This window comes from Lithobates pipiens, unplaced genomic scaffold, assembly GCF_037356315.1.
Source record: "Lithobates pipiens isolate NorthernLeopardFrog02 unplaced genomic scaffold, aLitPip1_a1.2 Scaffold_37, whole genome shotgun sequence".
Lineage (NCBI taxonomy): Eukaryota > Metazoa > Chordata > Amphibia > Anura > Ranidae > Lithobates > Lithobates pipiens.
In genome coordinates this window covers 15,983,272-16,000,602 of record NW_027507825.1, presented here as the reverse complement: position 1 = coordinate 16,000,602, position 17,331 = coordinate 15,983,272, and the positions used below count along the sequence as shown (strand labels likewise).

Here is a 17,331-nt window from a genome sequence, read left to right as displayed (position 1 = left end):
GACACAGCCACCCCCCCCCCCCCCCCCCCGCACTATCCGGTTTAAAAAAACAAGGGGGATGGTATCTTCCATCCGTCTGATGGATCGGACCAGATGAAAACGGACAGTCGGTCCATTTTTATCTGATCTTCCCATAGAGGGTCTCAGCACAGAGGGTGGAGAGGGACCATTCATCTGCTCGCTTGTTTGGGGATCAGCGGATCGATCCCCCCCCCCCACTGAACAAAGCGGAGTCCGTCAAAACTGACGTGCCCCGTGTGAAAGGGGCCTTAGTGATTGTGTTTACATCTGTTTTGAAAAACACCAGTGCATATCAGGGCCGGTTCACACAGGGGGCGACACGAGGCGACACGACTTGCCGTGCCGCGACCTGCCGCGACCTCAGCGGCGACTTGCAAATGACTTCTGTATAGAAGTCAATGCAAGTCGCCACGAGGTCGCTCAAAAGTAGTACAGGAACCTCGTGTCGCCCCCTGTGTGAACCGGCCCTCAGAGACACAGTATTGCCAATATTCTGTAGTATTGTGGAGGAAGTCAGAAAAAAAAGGAAAAAAAAGGGAGGGGGGGGGGGGGGGGGGGGTTGTGTACCTTATCATGCCCAGATTCCCCTCCGCGGACGATCTCTGGCGCCATGTATTCTATAGTCCCACAGAAGGAGTACGCTCTTTCATTCTGAAAGTAAAGTAATTGTTTTTTGTCCTTTTATTAAACACTTAATTAAACACTTATTAAACACTAAATAAAAAGGAAATGTGATCACTATGGAGTCAAATGGTGCAATAGATGGGTCGAACTGCATCTGCTCATTTGTTTTAGCTTTGCTTGTAATGAAGTCCTAGGGACAAAAAGGACAACCCGACTCAGAAAATACTCAAAAACAAGCTGCGCATTGGAGGTGAGTATGACATATTTGTTATTTTAAAAAAAATTTAAAATAAAAATACTAAAGCTTTAGTATTACTTAAAAGTGCTGGGAGGCGCTGGTGTTAAAGCGGGTATTTTTTGAGGTTTTATGTACCCTGAAAGGTAAAGTAATAATGTGCTAGTATATGTTAAACTTACTTTAAAACAGAAGCCCTTCCAGTTTTTCACGGCTTAGCACACTCTCCTGCATGCATGCTTGAGCTAAGGGCAGATGGATTCCAGTAATTAAATACTACATGAAACATCTGCCTTTACTCAAGATAACCACAGCCAGAAATGCTATGGGGTGTTTTTTAAAGTGATTTCTCAACAAAATAGAACATGGAGACATAAATGGGGGGGTGGGGGGGGGGATTATTTTGAATATTAAAAGTGAATGAAATAGTGTTTTTGGCTTGTGGTGTTCAAGGTGCAATGTACTTCCGCTTTAAAGTAAAAAAATATGTTCAGGTAAACTATAAAAATTTAAATAATACTGAAAATATACTAAAGCTTCTCCTCAAGTCAGCATATAGACAGACAGACAAGTATTTAACTCACCTCATCAGTCAGGAACTCCTTGCTGAGCCCAAAGTCTGTTAATACCATGTGACCGCTGGAGTCCAAAAGAATGTTTTCAAGTTTTATATCCCGATAAATTATCCCCAGCTGTAACGGCAAAGTAAAAAATGTTTTTCCATTTCAGCTTATGGGGTACGCTAGAGCAGAACTGAGCATTGCAGGGAGACAGATGGAAGATTCTGCGGTTAGTTAAATATTCAGTATATAAACAGCAGTAAATTCTACAAGAGACTCCATACCATAAACAACCAGTATTAGTCCTGATTTATGAGCCAATGGGGAACCCAGTGGAATTAGCCAATAAAAAAGAATTATCCTGCTATAAAAATGCAGAATAGCTGGGGCTTCATAAATACTGAATGCATGGAGGATAAATAGCGGCTCCTTTCCTTCCTTTAAAAGAATAAAAGGTTAATACTTACTCCACCTGCTGCAGGTCTCTGCCATCTTCAAGCACTATGCTGGCTGAAAAAAAAGGGGGCCTGGCATCCTCTATATCCGGAAGTGTGCCGGGCGCTAAAGATGTTTCAGCCAGCACAGCTCCTGAATACAGTGAAGGTCAGTGACACCAAGGGTAAGTATTCTACACACGGGTTTTTCAACTGGGGTGCCGCGGCACCCTGGGGGTTCCGCAAAGAGTCCTCAGGGGTGCCGCGGGCACATCCCAGTGTGAGTGCTACTCTGTTAACGCCCACGCAGTGCGACTCTGCGAGCAGACAGAGAGCGCCGCCACACGGCTCTCTCCTCCTCCCTGCAGCTATGCGTAATATTGCCAGCAAAGCTGCGGGCTACCTGCCGGCATCCTACCAACTGATGACATTGTAACGGAACATCCCACACTCTGTTTGAGTGCTTCCATCATATACCACTTCCTCCAGTCTGAATATAAATATTAGATATTATAGCCGCATATTACAACCAAGAACTAGGCAGGACTGGTTTGGTTGCAAAGCTGGAATTTGAACAGTTTATTTTAACACAGGTACAGGACACAGGAATGTCCCCTGATATACACTCAGGGGACATTCCCCCTTCTTTGCATGACACAGGATGGGGTAAACTACATTCAGTAACAGACACACAGGTGTATTCAAACTTATCATCAGTAGATTGTCCTATCAGCAGGGAGAGCTGTTGGAGGAATTCCCCCCTCCCTCCTCACAGCTAATCTACATACACATATACTGTACATCCCATGATAATAGAACAATGGGATACAGGCACTTAAACACATAGCAACTCCTATCCCACCTCAAACCATCTAGCAATGGTCTCTGACGAAAGGTGGATTTTATCTCCATATATTCTTGAGGGATATTGTTCAGAAATATTAATGTTCCAGGTGAAAGAGCCCCTTCATTCCTTCAACACAAACCACACACCCCTGAATAGCGGTTAAAAGGAAATGCTGAGTGCGGTGTGGTTGTACAGTGAGTTTGATTAGTGCAGATCAGACTGGGGTTCTCAATCATCCTGTGCCCCTAATAGACACAGGGAGACTTATACATAGGAAGGGCCGTGGGAGCTGGACAAGGAGATTGCAGTGCTCTCCAAAGTAAGCTGGGTTCCACGAGCCCCCTGCCCAAAGTGACTCCCATCACAGACATCATCGGTTGTTAAGGAAATGACAATGCATGTCTCTTCTGCAATAAAAGGACTGTCTGTTTGTAATTTTTTATTTGTTTTGTTATACATTTATAAAAGGTACAGCAGTGCCTTAAAAGAGATGGCAAAACACATTTGGCAAAATGTAGAAAACACAAAAAAAAAAAAATTACTGAAAGTCATGATTCATGAAAACATGATTCCCATATCTTGAAGTGACAATGGGAAAACCTAGAAGCAGATGTGTGAAAGCTGGAATAAATGGCACTATAATTTTGGAATCTAATTGTGATAAACACCAATGCATATGAATGCACAGTTGGCCACAATGATAGAAGGAATTATTTAATTATTTATGGTTCCTCCACCTACTGTCCTAAAATGAGGAAAAGTCCTCTTGTTGATTAAAGCGGAGGTCCACCCTAAAGTGGACCTTCCGCTCATTGGAATCCTCCCCCCCTCCGGCGCCACAATTGGCACCTTTCAGGGGGGAGGGGGGTGCAGGTACCTGTACAGTACAGGTATCTGCACCCACTTCCGGGATAGCTCTCTGCGGAAAGGGGCGTAGATTACGCCCCTTTCCGAAAGTCCCCCGCTGCCTGCTGGGAAACACACAGATCCCAGAGGCAGCGGGTCCATCCTTATTGCGCAGCAGGGAACCGGGAAATGAAGCCGAAAGGCTCCACTTCCCGATTCCCATACCCAAGATGGCGGCGGCAGCACCCGAGAGACGATCGAGAGATCGGCTTCGGGTGCCGACATCGGGGGTGCGCTGGACAGGTAAGTGTCACTATTTTAAAAGTCAGCAGCTGCAGTATGCAGTATGCAGCTGCTGGCTTTTAAAAAAAAAAAAAAACGCGGACTCCCGGCGGACTCCCGCTTTAAAGTGGTAGTAAACTCTTTTTTTTTTACATGTTCCTACAGGAAAGCCTTTAAAATCAGGCTTACCTGTAGGTACTGTGAATAACATATAAACATGCACCATTCAGGAGATATTCACACTGCATGCAGCATGTCACCGGTGCATGCACTGTGAAGGGACAGCATATCTGTGCCGTTCCTTTAGAGCTCCATGCCACGGTCTGTGACTCCTGCGCGCATGTACCGGAGTGATGTCATTATGGCTCGGCCGATCAGACGGCCTGAGCATGCAACCCAGAAAAATGATCAGGTGAAGATAGAAGCCCTGTCAGCCACGATAGAGCGCCGCTAAAGGGCTTTGTTCTAAGGTAAGTATTTCATAATGTGCTAGTAGGCGATGCATACTAGCACATTATGCCTTTACCTTGCAGGAGATTAAAAACAAAAAAGTGTGGTTTACTACCGCTTTAAACGTGTGATGGCGTGCAAAGGCGATGCTGTAAAAAGTATAATGGTTTTTGTTTGTTTTTTGTGTTCATTTATTATTTTTATTTTTTTATTGACTTTAGTACATTTTAATTTAATAATATTGCTTGTTAGTTATGCTGTTGGCAGATGTTAGGAGAGAGGGAGATGCGGGTTATTCAGCTGTCTATGTATACAGCCTTCGAGTCCTGGGCTATTTTGTTCTTTTTGATCCAACTTACTATAACCTCATTGCTTATCCTTTCTACTAATGGCCCCTACACACGATCCAAAAATTGGATGACAGATCGTCAGTTTTTAATTTTTTGTATCATATCGAAAATGGAGACGTTATTAAAGTTACAAAAATTCTCCTACAACAGAATGGAAAAAAATAAATAAATCGGATGTAATGTGTTGTATTGTATTTCCGGACGACAACTGTACTGATTGAAACGAAAATTGTATGATCTGGTGTCATACAAGAAAAATTTCTGTGCTTGTCTGTTCGGATAATAAATCTGATGAACTGTCGTGATCGGCTCTTGAAAGCTCTCTACTAATGATCCGATTATCGTCCGTTCGTTTCGAAAAGCGGTATTTTTCATCCGATTTTCAGATTGTGTGTACGGGTCATTAGGCTCGTTTCACACTACTGCGACCTGAAAGTCCCACGACTTATGGTGCGACTTTGCCAGGTGTCTTCCTCGCGACTTGATGCGACGGAGGGGCTACACCACAAGAAATGCCTGGATAATCTTCCTGTAATGTCGGATCTAAATCACATCAATATAGTAGATATAGTTTTTCTGCCATCTGTGGGAGTAAACAGTGTCCTGTCTTTGGTATTCGGATGAGAAATATGCCCCCCATTGTTGGTATCAGTGGGCAGGAAATATGCCCCATTGTTGGTGTCAGTGGGCAGGAAATATGCCCCATTGTTGGTGTCAGTGGGCAAAAAATATTCCCCATTGTTGGTGTCAGTGGGCAAAAAAATATGCCCCATTGTAAACAGTAAACAGTGTCCTGTCTTTGGTATTCGGATGAGAAATATGCCCCATTGTTGGTATCAGTGGGCAGGAAATATGCCCCATTGTTGGTGTCAGTGGGCAGGAAATATGCCCCATTGTTGGTGTCAGTGGGCAAAAAATATTCCCCATTGTTGGTGTCAGTGGGCAAAAAAATATGCCCCATTGTAAACAGTAAACAGTGTCCTGTCTTTGGTATTCGGATGAGAAATATGCCCCATTGTTGGTATCAGTGGGCAGGAAATATGCCCCATTATTGGTGTCAGTGGGCAGGAAATATGCCCCATTGTTGGTGTCAGTGGGCAGGAAATATGCCCCATTGTTGGTGTCAGTGGGCAGGAAATATGCCCCATTGTTGGTATCAGTGGGCAAAAGAAATATGCCACACTGTTGGTGTCAGTTGGCAGAACAGTGTCTTATATCAGGGGGATAAATAGTACCCCAAGGCCTGGATAAAGGCAAGTAAAGGGCCATATCTGGCCCCCGGGCCACAGATTGGAGACCCCTGATATAGAAGAGGATCCGACTTGGAGACAACTTCCATTAAAATCTATGGGCACAAGTCAGATAGAAGTCGCCTTGAAGCATTACAGGAACCTCTTCTAAAGTTCTCCAGTAGTGCCAATTAAGACAGATCTCATTGATTAACATGGGATTTCACATGTCATGCGACTTTGGATCTGATAAGTCAGATCCCAAGTCACAGAAGTGTGAACTGAGCCTTAAGGTTTCAGGAACTCATTAGAACCAAAGCAATTAAACACAAATAGTTGCGTAAAAACAGCAAGTGAATCACCCAAATAGTAAAAACGGTAACACCTAGATGTCTCTTAGCCCCTGTACACGTGGTCGGAGATTTCGACAACCAAATCCGTCGGATTTTGTCCGTCGGATCTTGTCCGAAACTGTTGCATACACACGGTCGGACTAAGTTGTCGAAAAATCCGATCATTCAGAACGTGATGACGTAATTTCATTACGATGGGACTACATTCAGGCTAGTAGCCAATAGCTTTGATGTAGGAATTTGATCTGAGCATGCGTGGCACTTGGTCTGATCAAAATTCTCTACACACGATCGGCTTTTGTCCGATCGAACCAGTTGGAAAATTGGGTCCGACGGATATTCCGACGGAATCAGTCCGATGCATACCACACACAGTCGGATAATCCGACAACACGGTCCGATAGGACACATTCCGACGGATTCTCCGGCCGTGTGTACAAGGGCTTACAGTTCTCAATGTGAAAGCTTAAAGTGGTTGTAAACCCTTACAACACACTTTGACCTACAGGTAAGCCTAGATTAAGGCTTACCTGTTGGTCCAAGAAATATCTCCTAAACCTACACGGTTTAGGAGATATTTTCTGAAAAACAGGCACCGCTGTCTACGGCGCATGCGCCGTAGACAGTGGCGCGCAGGCACACCGCAGTCAACGGTGATATGCCACGAGTGGCGGCTCCCGTGCGCATGCGCGGGAGTGACGTCATTGCGGCTTCGCCGAATGACAGCGGCGGAGCAGTGAGACCCACGAGAAGATGGATGCGCTGGACTACAGGGGACAGCGGTGACTTCGCTGGCTCCTGTGTCAGGTAAGTGACACATAATGGACTACTATGCGATGCGATGCGATGCATAGTAGTCCATTATGCTTTGCCTTTGCAGGGAATGAAAGAGGAAGTAAACTCATCAGGGTTTACTTCCTCTTTATATTATTCATTATAGCAGTACTCCAGGAATTGTAGAACTTTAAACAAAAATATGCCAGTTTATAAGTGGTTAAGTTCAACTAGGTGTAATTCACCTAGTCAACTTCAAAATCTCTTTTATTTACCATTTACATTCCCAGCACTCTGACAGCAGACACACTCTGCCTATCCCTCCCCTTTGCGGTTCGTTCACAGAATAATTGCATTTTAAGAATGGGTTCACATAATACAAAGCCTTCCATGACTGGGCAAGAGGACAGGAGGGGAGGTCAGATTGGCCGCAAACAAAGGTCCACTGTTGGCGTGACAATAGATATACTCTCAGCACTCAGTAAAAATGTAAATAGTAAATATAAGAGATAAGTCCATCAGGTGGCATTACACCTCGTTGGACTTAAAGGATAAGTTCACCTTTGGGAGCATGTTACATGTTACACCTGTTTTTAGGGGGGAACATATATGTTTCCACTGCTGCAGCTGCTCGCCGATTCCCTCTCTCGTTGTGACAGCCGTGTGGGGAGAAGTTACCTGTACTAGCTGTCACTTTTTGAAAAGAGCGTGGACGTGCTGATAGCTGGTGCAATGCTTTCCAGAACTGTTTCTTTTGGGGTCCCCCACCGGTGCTCCTGGCCCTTCCTCTTTGGCAGGTGGCCCCACCTAAAACTAATTTTCACAGGTGTACACATGTGTGCTCGCTCCCGAGCCCCCCTGCTGCATCCATTGACACAGACAGCAGGATTCGGCCACTGCCCCCCACTGTCACAGTATTTACTTGATAACAGCGGGAGCCAATGGCTCCCGCTGCTATCAATCTGCCCAATGAGGAGGGTGACAGCAGCTGGAGTCGATGCTGTCAAGCCCCCCCCCCCCAGAGCTACAGCACAGATTATTTTACGCCTTAATGCATAGAATGCATTAAGGTGAAAAATTCATAAGGCTTTAGAGCCACTTTAACTTGCTATAAGCTAGCACATTTTTTTAAATGTTGCAATTGCTGGTGCTCCGCTTTAAAGCACATACGGGGCCAATGCATATCGCGAGTCTGTGTTGCCGTCATCGAGGCTGTGCTCAGAAGGATATTGGAAAGTTTGGGTTAAATGTACAATAGCAAAAAATTACTATTCTGGATATTTTTGATAAACCTAGGTAATGACCTAACAAGAAACATTAATTTATTTATATATATATGTGTGTGTGGAAAATATTTTCTAAGGCAGAGCATACATTTAATAATACCTAAGCCTACTTTAGCCCAAAATGACAGCTAACGTAAAGTGACAGGGCACAGCAGAGTTAATTTTCCGTGCAGTGGTGAGGCGTTCTGAATAGAGTTGTCCCAATAACACTTTAAGACCGAGTACAAGTACCAATACTTTTTTTTCCAAGGACTCGCGGATACCGATTACCAATATTTTTTTTAAATGTCATGTGACAGTGGCACTAATATGCAGCACTGATGACGCGTGGACTGTGTCAGTAGTTTTTATTTTTTTTACAATTTTATTTTTTAAAAATTTTTTTGTAATCCATGTGTTTTTTATTTAATGATTTATTATTTTTACAATTTAACCTTTTCAATATTTATTTACAATTTTTTTTTATTAGCCCTGTTGGGGGGTGGCTTTGGGGAGATATCAGGGGTCTTAACAAACCCCTGACATCTCCCTTTTGACAGGGACTGAGGAGATTCCCCAGTCCCTCTCTCTGCAGCCTCAGCTGCACTAAAGATGAATGAACAGGAGATAGCGCCTCATCTCCATTCATAAACTGAAGCATCGTAAACACAGATTACGATGCTTAGCTTAGTGACAGTTATGAATGTCAGTGATCACCGACTCTGTGCATTCGGAAAAGGAAGGAGCTGGTAAATTACCAGAGGAGCACAGGGGGGGACCAGAGGAGCACAGAGGGGGACCAGAGGAGCACAGGGGGGGACCAGAGGAGCACAGGGGGGGACCAGAGGAGCACAGGGGGGGACCAGAGGAGCACAGGGGGGGACCAGAGGAGCACAGGGGGGGACCAGAGGAGCACATGGGGGGACCAGAGGAGCACGGGGGGACCCCACAGAGGGGGACCAGAGGAGCACAGGGGGGACCAGAGGAGCACAGGGGGGACCAGAGGAGCACAGGGGGGGACCAGAGGAGCACAGGGGGGGACCAGAGGAGCACAGGGGGGGACCAGAGGAGCACAGGGGGGGACCAGAGGAGCACAGGGGGGGGCCAGAGGAGCACAGGGGGGGGCCAGAGGAGCACAGGGGGGGACCAGAGGAGCACAGGGGGGGGGACCAGAGGAGCACGGGGGGGACCAGAGGAGCACGGGGGGGACCCCACAGAGGGGGACCAGAGGAGCACAGGGGGGGACCAGAGGAGCACAGGGGGGGACCAGAGGAGCACAGGGGGGGACCAGAGGAGCACAGGGGGGGATCAGAGGAGCACATGGGGGGACCAGAGGAGCACGGGGGGGACCCCACAGAGGGGGGCCAGAGGAGCACAGAGGGGGACCAGAGGAGCACAGGGGGGACCAGAGGAGCACAGGGGGGGACCAGAGGAGCACAGGGGGGGACCAGAGGAGCACAGGGGGGGACCAGAGGAGCACAGGGGGGACCCCACAGAGGGGGACCAGAGGAGCACAGAGGGGGACCAGAGGAGCACAGGGGGGACCAGAGGAGCACAGGGGGGGACCAGAGGAGCACAGGGGGGGACCAGAGGAGCACAGGGGGGGACCAGAGGAGCACAGGGGGGACCAGAGAAGCACGGCGGGGGATAGTCGAGGGTGATGGGTGCAGCGCTGGGGAGGAGTTACAGTCGCCGTTCTCCCTGTATAGATTTCAATAAAGCAGCTGAAAGCCACGGGAGGGAGAGGAGGGGAAGCGGCTGTCAGATTCTTTACTAAAATCTTTACAGGGAGATCTGTGATTGTAACTTCTCCCTAGCGCCACACCGATCACCCCTGACTGTCCAGGTATCAGATTAGGCATCGGAGCATTTGCCCGAGTACTTGGGAAAATGCTCGGATATCGGCACCGATACCGGTATCGGGACAACCCTAGTTTTGAATAAATAATTTTGAAATGTAAGTGTAGCTATGGCACATTAAAAATAACGGTTTCATATGGGAGCAATGGTGGTTGCTTTAGCCCATATAACCATACATTTTCAGGCCATGTACTCAGAGTGTTTTGGCAAGAAGAAAACCAAGGGCTACACAGCTCACTACACTAGTATGATTTGAAAAGGAATGTGACAGAACACCTAAAGGCAGCTGAAAAGCAGCTTAGATTTTTAGAGGACACTGGGACATGTTCAGGCACGCTCCACGGCCATAAGCTCTTTAGAACTACATGGGGGTGATTTACTAAAACTGGAGCATGCAGATTCTGGTGAAACTTCTAACTCGTTCAATTAAAGTGTTACTAAACCCACAACGGTAAAATCAGTGTGTATATGCAGTAAAGCATGCTTGTTATACTTACTGTGGAACCTAATGGGTTATTCCTCTGCACTGTGTAAAAAGGCTGTTTGATCCCATCTTCTCCAATCCTCCCCTTCTTCCACTGTCCCCAATCAATCTCCTGATAGTACAGAGCCTTTTGAGTCACTCTGCACATGCTCAGTTTGTGTCAGGGCTGGGCTCAGCCCTTCCTTCTCTAAGCTGGCCACTCAGCTGTTGGCTAATTGCCAGCTCCTATCTCTCCACATCTACTAACCTGTTGATGATATCCTGCTCTTCAGCCCTGTCTACTTAAAGTGAGGTGCCCCTTATTAAATTAAAAGTCAGCAGCTACAAATACTGCAGCTGCTGACTTTTATTAATCAGACACTTACCTGTCCCAGGGTCCAGCGATGCGGGGGAACGAAGCCCCACTTGTTCCCCGCTCTGCTCGGCAGCGCAGTCATTCGTACTATGGGCACCCGGCTGTGGCTTCACAGCCGAGCACCCACTGACAAAGCACGAGCGGTGCCACGCGCCATGATACACCACACAGTCATCTTTGACCTGTCATGTGTCCCAGATCACTGACTGCGCTGAGGGGAAGTGACATCAGGTGCTCGGGCACTGAAGGAGGCAGACTACGAGGAACGACCCCCTAGAAACAGGCATTTAGTGTTGTGAGGCGAGTTAAAAAAATTCAATTTTTTTTTCTTTTTTTAGGAATTTTAATCATATTTTTTGGGGGGGGGGGGGGGGGCACCACTTTAAGCCGTCCAGCCCAGAGGATCTCTTCCTTCGACTTGGTCAACATCACAGAGACTATCTCCTGCATTCTTGTTTAACCACTTGCCGCCCGCCCTATAACAAAAGCACGGCGGCAAAGTGGTTTCAAAATCCTGACCGGACGTCATATGATGTGATCAGGATTTTCAGCCGCTGCGCGCCCCCGGGGGCACGCTTCGCGGCGATCGTTGTTGCGGGGTGTCAGTCTGACACCCCGCAACTACGATCTCGGTAAGGAGTCTCCGACGGAGACTCTTTACCATGTGATCAGCCGTGTCCAATCACTGCTGATCACAGTGTAAATAGGAAGAGCCGGTGATCGGCTTTTCCTCACTCGCGTCTGATCGGCTGCTCCTCTGACAGGGGGGGGGTCTGTGCTGATCGATTATCAGCACAGCCCCCCCGAGGATGCCCACACTGGACCACCAGGGACGCCACTAGACCACCAGGGATACCCAGCACAAGGTATGCCACCCTAGACCACCAGGGATTCCAGTCAGTGTCCACAATGGATGCCAATCAGTGCCCACAATGGATGCCAATCAGTGCCCACAATGGGCATCACTGATTGGCATGCCTTATTGTTTGGCATTGATTGGCATCCATTAGTACAGTATAAAACAATACAATGCCGCCTATCAGTGCCCATCCGTGCCTCCTATCAGTGCCCATCCATGCCACCTATCAGTGCCCATCTGTGCCACCTATCCGTGCCCATCCGTACTGCCTATCCATGCCAATCTGTGCCAGCTATCAGTGCCAATTTGTGCTACCTATCAGTGCCCATCAGTGCCGCCTATAAGTGCCACATATTAGTGTCCATCAATGCCACCTCATCAGTACCACTTCATTGGTGCTACCTCATCGGTGCCCATCAGTGCCGCCTTATCAGTGCCCATCAGTGTAGCCCCATCAGTGCCCATCAGTGAGGGAGAAAACTTACTTATTTACAAAGTTTTGAAACTGAAACAAAAAAAATAATTTTTTTTTTCAAAATTTTCTGTATTTTTTTATTTGTTTAGCAAAAAATAAAAACCGTAGAGGTGATCAAATACCACCAAAAGAAAGCTTTATTTGTGAGAAAAAAATGATAAAAATTTCATTTGGGTACAGTGTAGCATGACCGCGCAATTGTTATTTAAAATGCGACAGCTCTGAAAGATGAAAATTGGTCCGGGCAGGAAGGTGTTTAAGTGCCCGGTATTGAAGTGGTTAAAAGACTTGCTTGGCCGACATCCCTTCTGGCTCCAGATCCTGCTTGCTGTTCCACTACACTGATCCCTGACCTTCTGACTTGGCTGACTATCCGTTCCGGTTACCAAACTTATGCCTATGTTTTGACTATGTTTGTTCTTTTTACTTTTATTATTAAACAAGTGTCATTTAACTGTATTTCTGTCTCAGTCTGATTTCATGGTTTCTGACAGTTTGGTGGGTATTGCTAGAGAGTTTTTCCTTTTCTTTGGAGGATGCATTGGATCAGCACAGGGCCAATCAGCACTGTCCACATAGAGGGTCAGGGGTCCTGCAGCCTCATAGGACAGTCAACTCCTCCAAAAAGCTTTAATCAGACACTGATAGAGGTCATAAGACTGCTATATATTGCTCATAAGAAAAGGTATTTAGTGGTTTATATTCATAAAAATAATTGCATTTCCATGTTCTGTGTACTGTGCGGGACCAGATATAGTGAATGCAGGTTCCTGGGTTTAGTAACACTTTAAGCTTTAACAATAAAACCTAGAAGATGATTGATTTTTATGCAGAGCTGCACCAGATTCTGTGTGCTCCAGTTTTAGTAAATGCACAGTCCAATCACCTCCATTAAAGGGGAAAGATCAGCAAGCGGTTAGTAGGTGGCTGGCTGCTGTGAGCAAATAATAGGTTCACTTTAATGCAGGCCTCCACAGTGAGCATATAACAGGTTCACTTTAATGCAGGCCTCCACAGTGAGCATATAACAGGTTCACTTTAATGCAGGCCTTCACAGTGAGCATATAACAGGTTCACTTTAATGCAGGCCTTCACAGTGAGCATATAACAGGTTCACTTTAATGCAGGCCTCCACAGTGGGAAAATAAGAGCAATAAAATTAAAGTCAGCAGCTACAAATACCACAGCTGTTGACTTTTAAAATAAGGACACTTACCTGTCAAGGAAGCCTGTGATATCCTCACCTGAAGCCAAGCTGACCCATCCCTCGGCTCCGGGTGGAGGCGCAGGCATCTGCAGTAAGGGAATAGAGAAGTGAAGCCTTGCGGCCTCAAAACCTGTTTCCTACTGCGCTGCGCCTCCTGAACGGTCCTGGATATGGCATAGTTCACAGCAGATTTTGAGGCACTCTTTCGCCGGAAGTGGGAGTAAAAACCTGGATTAGACAGGTATCTGCTCCCCCCTCCCCTCTGATCAGCGGAAGTTAAATTTCTGTGTGGAACTCCGCTTTAATGCGGTCCCCACAGTGGGCAAATAACATAAGTTCACTTTAACACTTTCCAGCCACTCCATTCTGCTGTGGAGAGGTCAAGTTATGAGTGTAAGCTACATTTTTAGATCAGAACTGTTTTTGGACTCTTTTACAGAACGAATCGCATGCACCTTCATGCCAAGAAGTGAAGCATTTTTATTTTTGTCCCCCTGCACTGAACAGAGCAGCGAGGGAAGGGAACAATATAAAAAGGTAAATAAATGATAGGAAGGGGGGCAGCAGGTAGCAGATGAGGGGATGACCAAAGTCACTATAGGTGGGCACCACAAACTGTAATATGTACAGTTTAGAGTAAATAAATTTAAAGACAACAATTGAAACCTTTAAATACATGAAGGGGGGTAAATAAGGTTGAGGAAGGGAGTATTTCCAATATGAAGCCAAGATCAAGAATACTGGGACATGAACTTAAACTAACAGGAGGAAAGTTCAAAACTAACCTAAGAAAGTATAATTTTACTGAAAGAGTAGTTGATGCTTGGAAAAGACTTCCAGCAGAGGTAGGGAATCAGTCAACAGTAGGCTATGTTCACACTACTGCATCTATAGACACAGACGGGACGGCTCGGAATCGAGCTTGCACGAATGCCCCCCTTACAAGGTTGCTTTCTATTGAGGGACTCTCATCGAAGAGGAGGAGCCAGTAGTGCTGCCAGAGGATCCCAGAAGAAAGGGATTGGGGCTGCTCTGTGCAAAACCATTACACAGAGCAGGTAAGTATAAACAGGTTTATTTCAAATTGATGAAAACAAAGCTTTACAATCACTTTAAAGACTTTCTGTGTCCCTCAAGAGATGAGCGAACAATACTCAAAAGGACTACATAGTGATCTCGCTGTGAAAAGGGGCACCACTGGGAGACCGATTTTCTTTTTGCTACAGAATAAGGCTCCGGTCTCACCTGAGCAATCCGAATCTTGGGCGGTATCGCCACGATTTTGCCGGCCGCTTGTACGATGCCATTACTTCTTAAATGGCACCCCAATGGTGGCACGATATTGCCGTAATTGTCATTTCTGCTCCTTTTTGAGAAACAAGTGTCACGTGTTGCGTTTTTTTTTTTCCCCCGATTAGGGTGCCATCAAGAAGTAATTGAGAAGTAAAAGCATCGATTTCGAATTGTAGTGATTGCGCCCCCTGATTCGGATCGCTCAGGTGTGAATGGAGCCCGATAGTTATTTTACAGTAGAGCAATAAAATTGTGTTATTCTGTGCAATGTGTTTGACTGTGTCAAAGGCTGAACTGAAGTGCAATTACGGAGATGGCAACTCCACCCTGATCTGTTGATTTCTGAGGAAATCGTTCGAGTGCATACACCATGACCTCTATTTCGCACCTCCTGAAGCTGTGCCTGCCAGCTCAACTCAGACTATAGACCTGTATGAAAAAATAAAAGGTAGAGTAACTTGGCCAGCTTTGTATAAAGAAGAGCAGAAAACTTTCACTTGTGCTGTAATATACAAGCCCAACTCTAACCAAAAACATAGAATATTTTTATTTATTTTTTTATTTTGTGTGGGGAAGAAAAAAGAAAACTATTGCTGTTGGACGCTCTGCTGGGGGGGAATTTACCCCCCATATGTTTCCTAAAAGAAACTTTGAAAAATATCACAATCTGACAAGGTTGCCAACTCTTTTAACTAGGGTATTTTTTTCAGCATTTCTTGGACTTAGTTGAGCAATGTCAAGGTCCTGGTGTTGCGACTCTGCCAGAAGACCCCCTAAGGGACGGACATCTGTCCTCCAGGTCCGTTGACATCAGTAGAAACTACGTGACCTGTGGCTTTTCTCTGGTAACATGTCCAGGGATGTGGATTTACAAGGATACGTTTTATTTAAGAGGGAAAGTGGTGTGAAGTAATGTCTCAGGTGTTAGGCTGCATTTTCTGGCTCTTCTACTGCATGGCGGTTCCAGTGCAGTGACACATGAGATCTTAAAAACATCCTAAGCCCTGACACACACACACACTGTTCCAATAGAAGTCTTGTCTCCTTGCTCTGCTTATTACCTCTTCTCTACTAAAATACTCTGCTCTGCCGGAGGACTCTGGCCCTTCCTCTATATAACTCTCCTCTCCTGAAATACTCTGCACCGCTGGATGACTCTGCTCCTTCCTCTATCTAACTCTCCTCTCCACTGCTGGAGGACTTTGCTCCTTCCTCTATAACTCACCTCTCCTGAAATACTCTGGTGGAGGATTCTGCTCCTTCCTCCATCTAACTCTCCTCTACAGAAATACCCTGCTCTGCTGGTGGACCCTGCTCCTTCCTCTATCTAACTCTCCTCTCCTGAAATACAGCTCTGCTGGAGGACTCTGCTCCTTCCTCTATCTAACTCTCCGCTCCTGAAATACAGCTCTGCTGGAGGACTCTGCTCCTTCCTCTATCGAACTCTCCTCTCCTGAAATACTCTGGTGGAGGACTCTTCTCCTTCCCCCATCCAACTCTCCTTTCCTGAAATACTCTGCTCTGCTGGAGGACTCTGCACCTTCGGCTCGGTTCACACAGGGGCGACTTGTCCAGGCGACTTTGCCGCCTGACAAGTCACGCTCCGTTCTGTACTATGGAACCGTTCTAATAGGAGCGACTCAAGTCGCTCCGACTTAGAAAAAAGGTTCCTGTACTACTTTGGGGCGACTTGCATTGACTTCTATACAGAAGTCGTTTTGCAAGTCGCCGCTGATCATGTGCAGGTCGCGGCGCTGCAAGTCGTGCCGCCCCTGTGTGAACCGAGCCTCACCCTATCTAACTCTCCTCTCCTGAAATACTCTGCACTGCTAAAAGACTCCGCTCCTTAAGCTTCATGTACACTGCTGCTGATAAAGGCTGGGTTCACACTGCAGCAGTTTATGAGATCGGATGTGATTCGCACCGCACTGCAGTGCAAATCACATGCGATCTCTGTGCGATGCGAGTTCAGCCATACAGATAGTATGGCTGAATTCGCATCGCATCCGGCACAAACTCGCACAGGACCCTTTTTTTGGTAAGCAGCAGAATCGGATCACATTGGGTGTTCATACCATGTGATCCGATTCCTGTACGAGTTTGCAGATCGCACTGCGATATGCGAACTGATCTGGGGGTGTCATTAACGTTTCACTGACACTCCCAGCAGTTCGCATAGGGCAGTGTGAACTGCCGCCGGGAGGCATGCCATGTGGGAACCCGCAGCGGATTCGCAGCGTTCCCGCATCGCTGCAATGTGAACCCAGCCAAAGGAACGTTTAGGAGCAGTTGGGCATTTTTTTCAGCTTCCCCTGAACTCCTTTATGTTCTCTTATCAGTACATGTACACAGGGCTGCTTATAGTCGTTTCCAGGCAGTGGCGTTTAAAAGCATTTTTTGGAAAGCAAAAAAAAAAAAAAGATGAGGACAGATGTTCACAGGCATTTGAAACGCCAAATGCCTGTAACAACTGGTAAAGCGGTAACTCGCGTTTAGCCGCATTTCGTTTACAGGGGTTTTTATCAAAG

The 17,331-nt window shown here is 46.5% G+C and overlaps 1 protein-coding gene across 1 annotated transcript in view; it reads right to left on the bottom strand.

Annotated features, from left to right (window-relative positions):
- The window catches only part of RPS6KA5 (ribosomal protein S6 kinase A5), a 202,885-nt gene that overhangs the window by 57,273 nt on the left and 128,281 nt on the right, over window positions 1-17,331 (bottom strand). The window contains exons 5-6 of the mRNA XM_077466763.1: window positions 1,465-1,572; window positions 589-672 (exon numbers count right to left, since the gene is read on the bottom strand). Of these exons, the coding sequence (XP_077322889.1) occupies window positions 589-672; window positions 1,465-1,572 (192 nt within the window). The remainder of the gene's footprint in view (window positions 1-588; window positions 673-1,464; window positions 1,573-17,331) is intronic.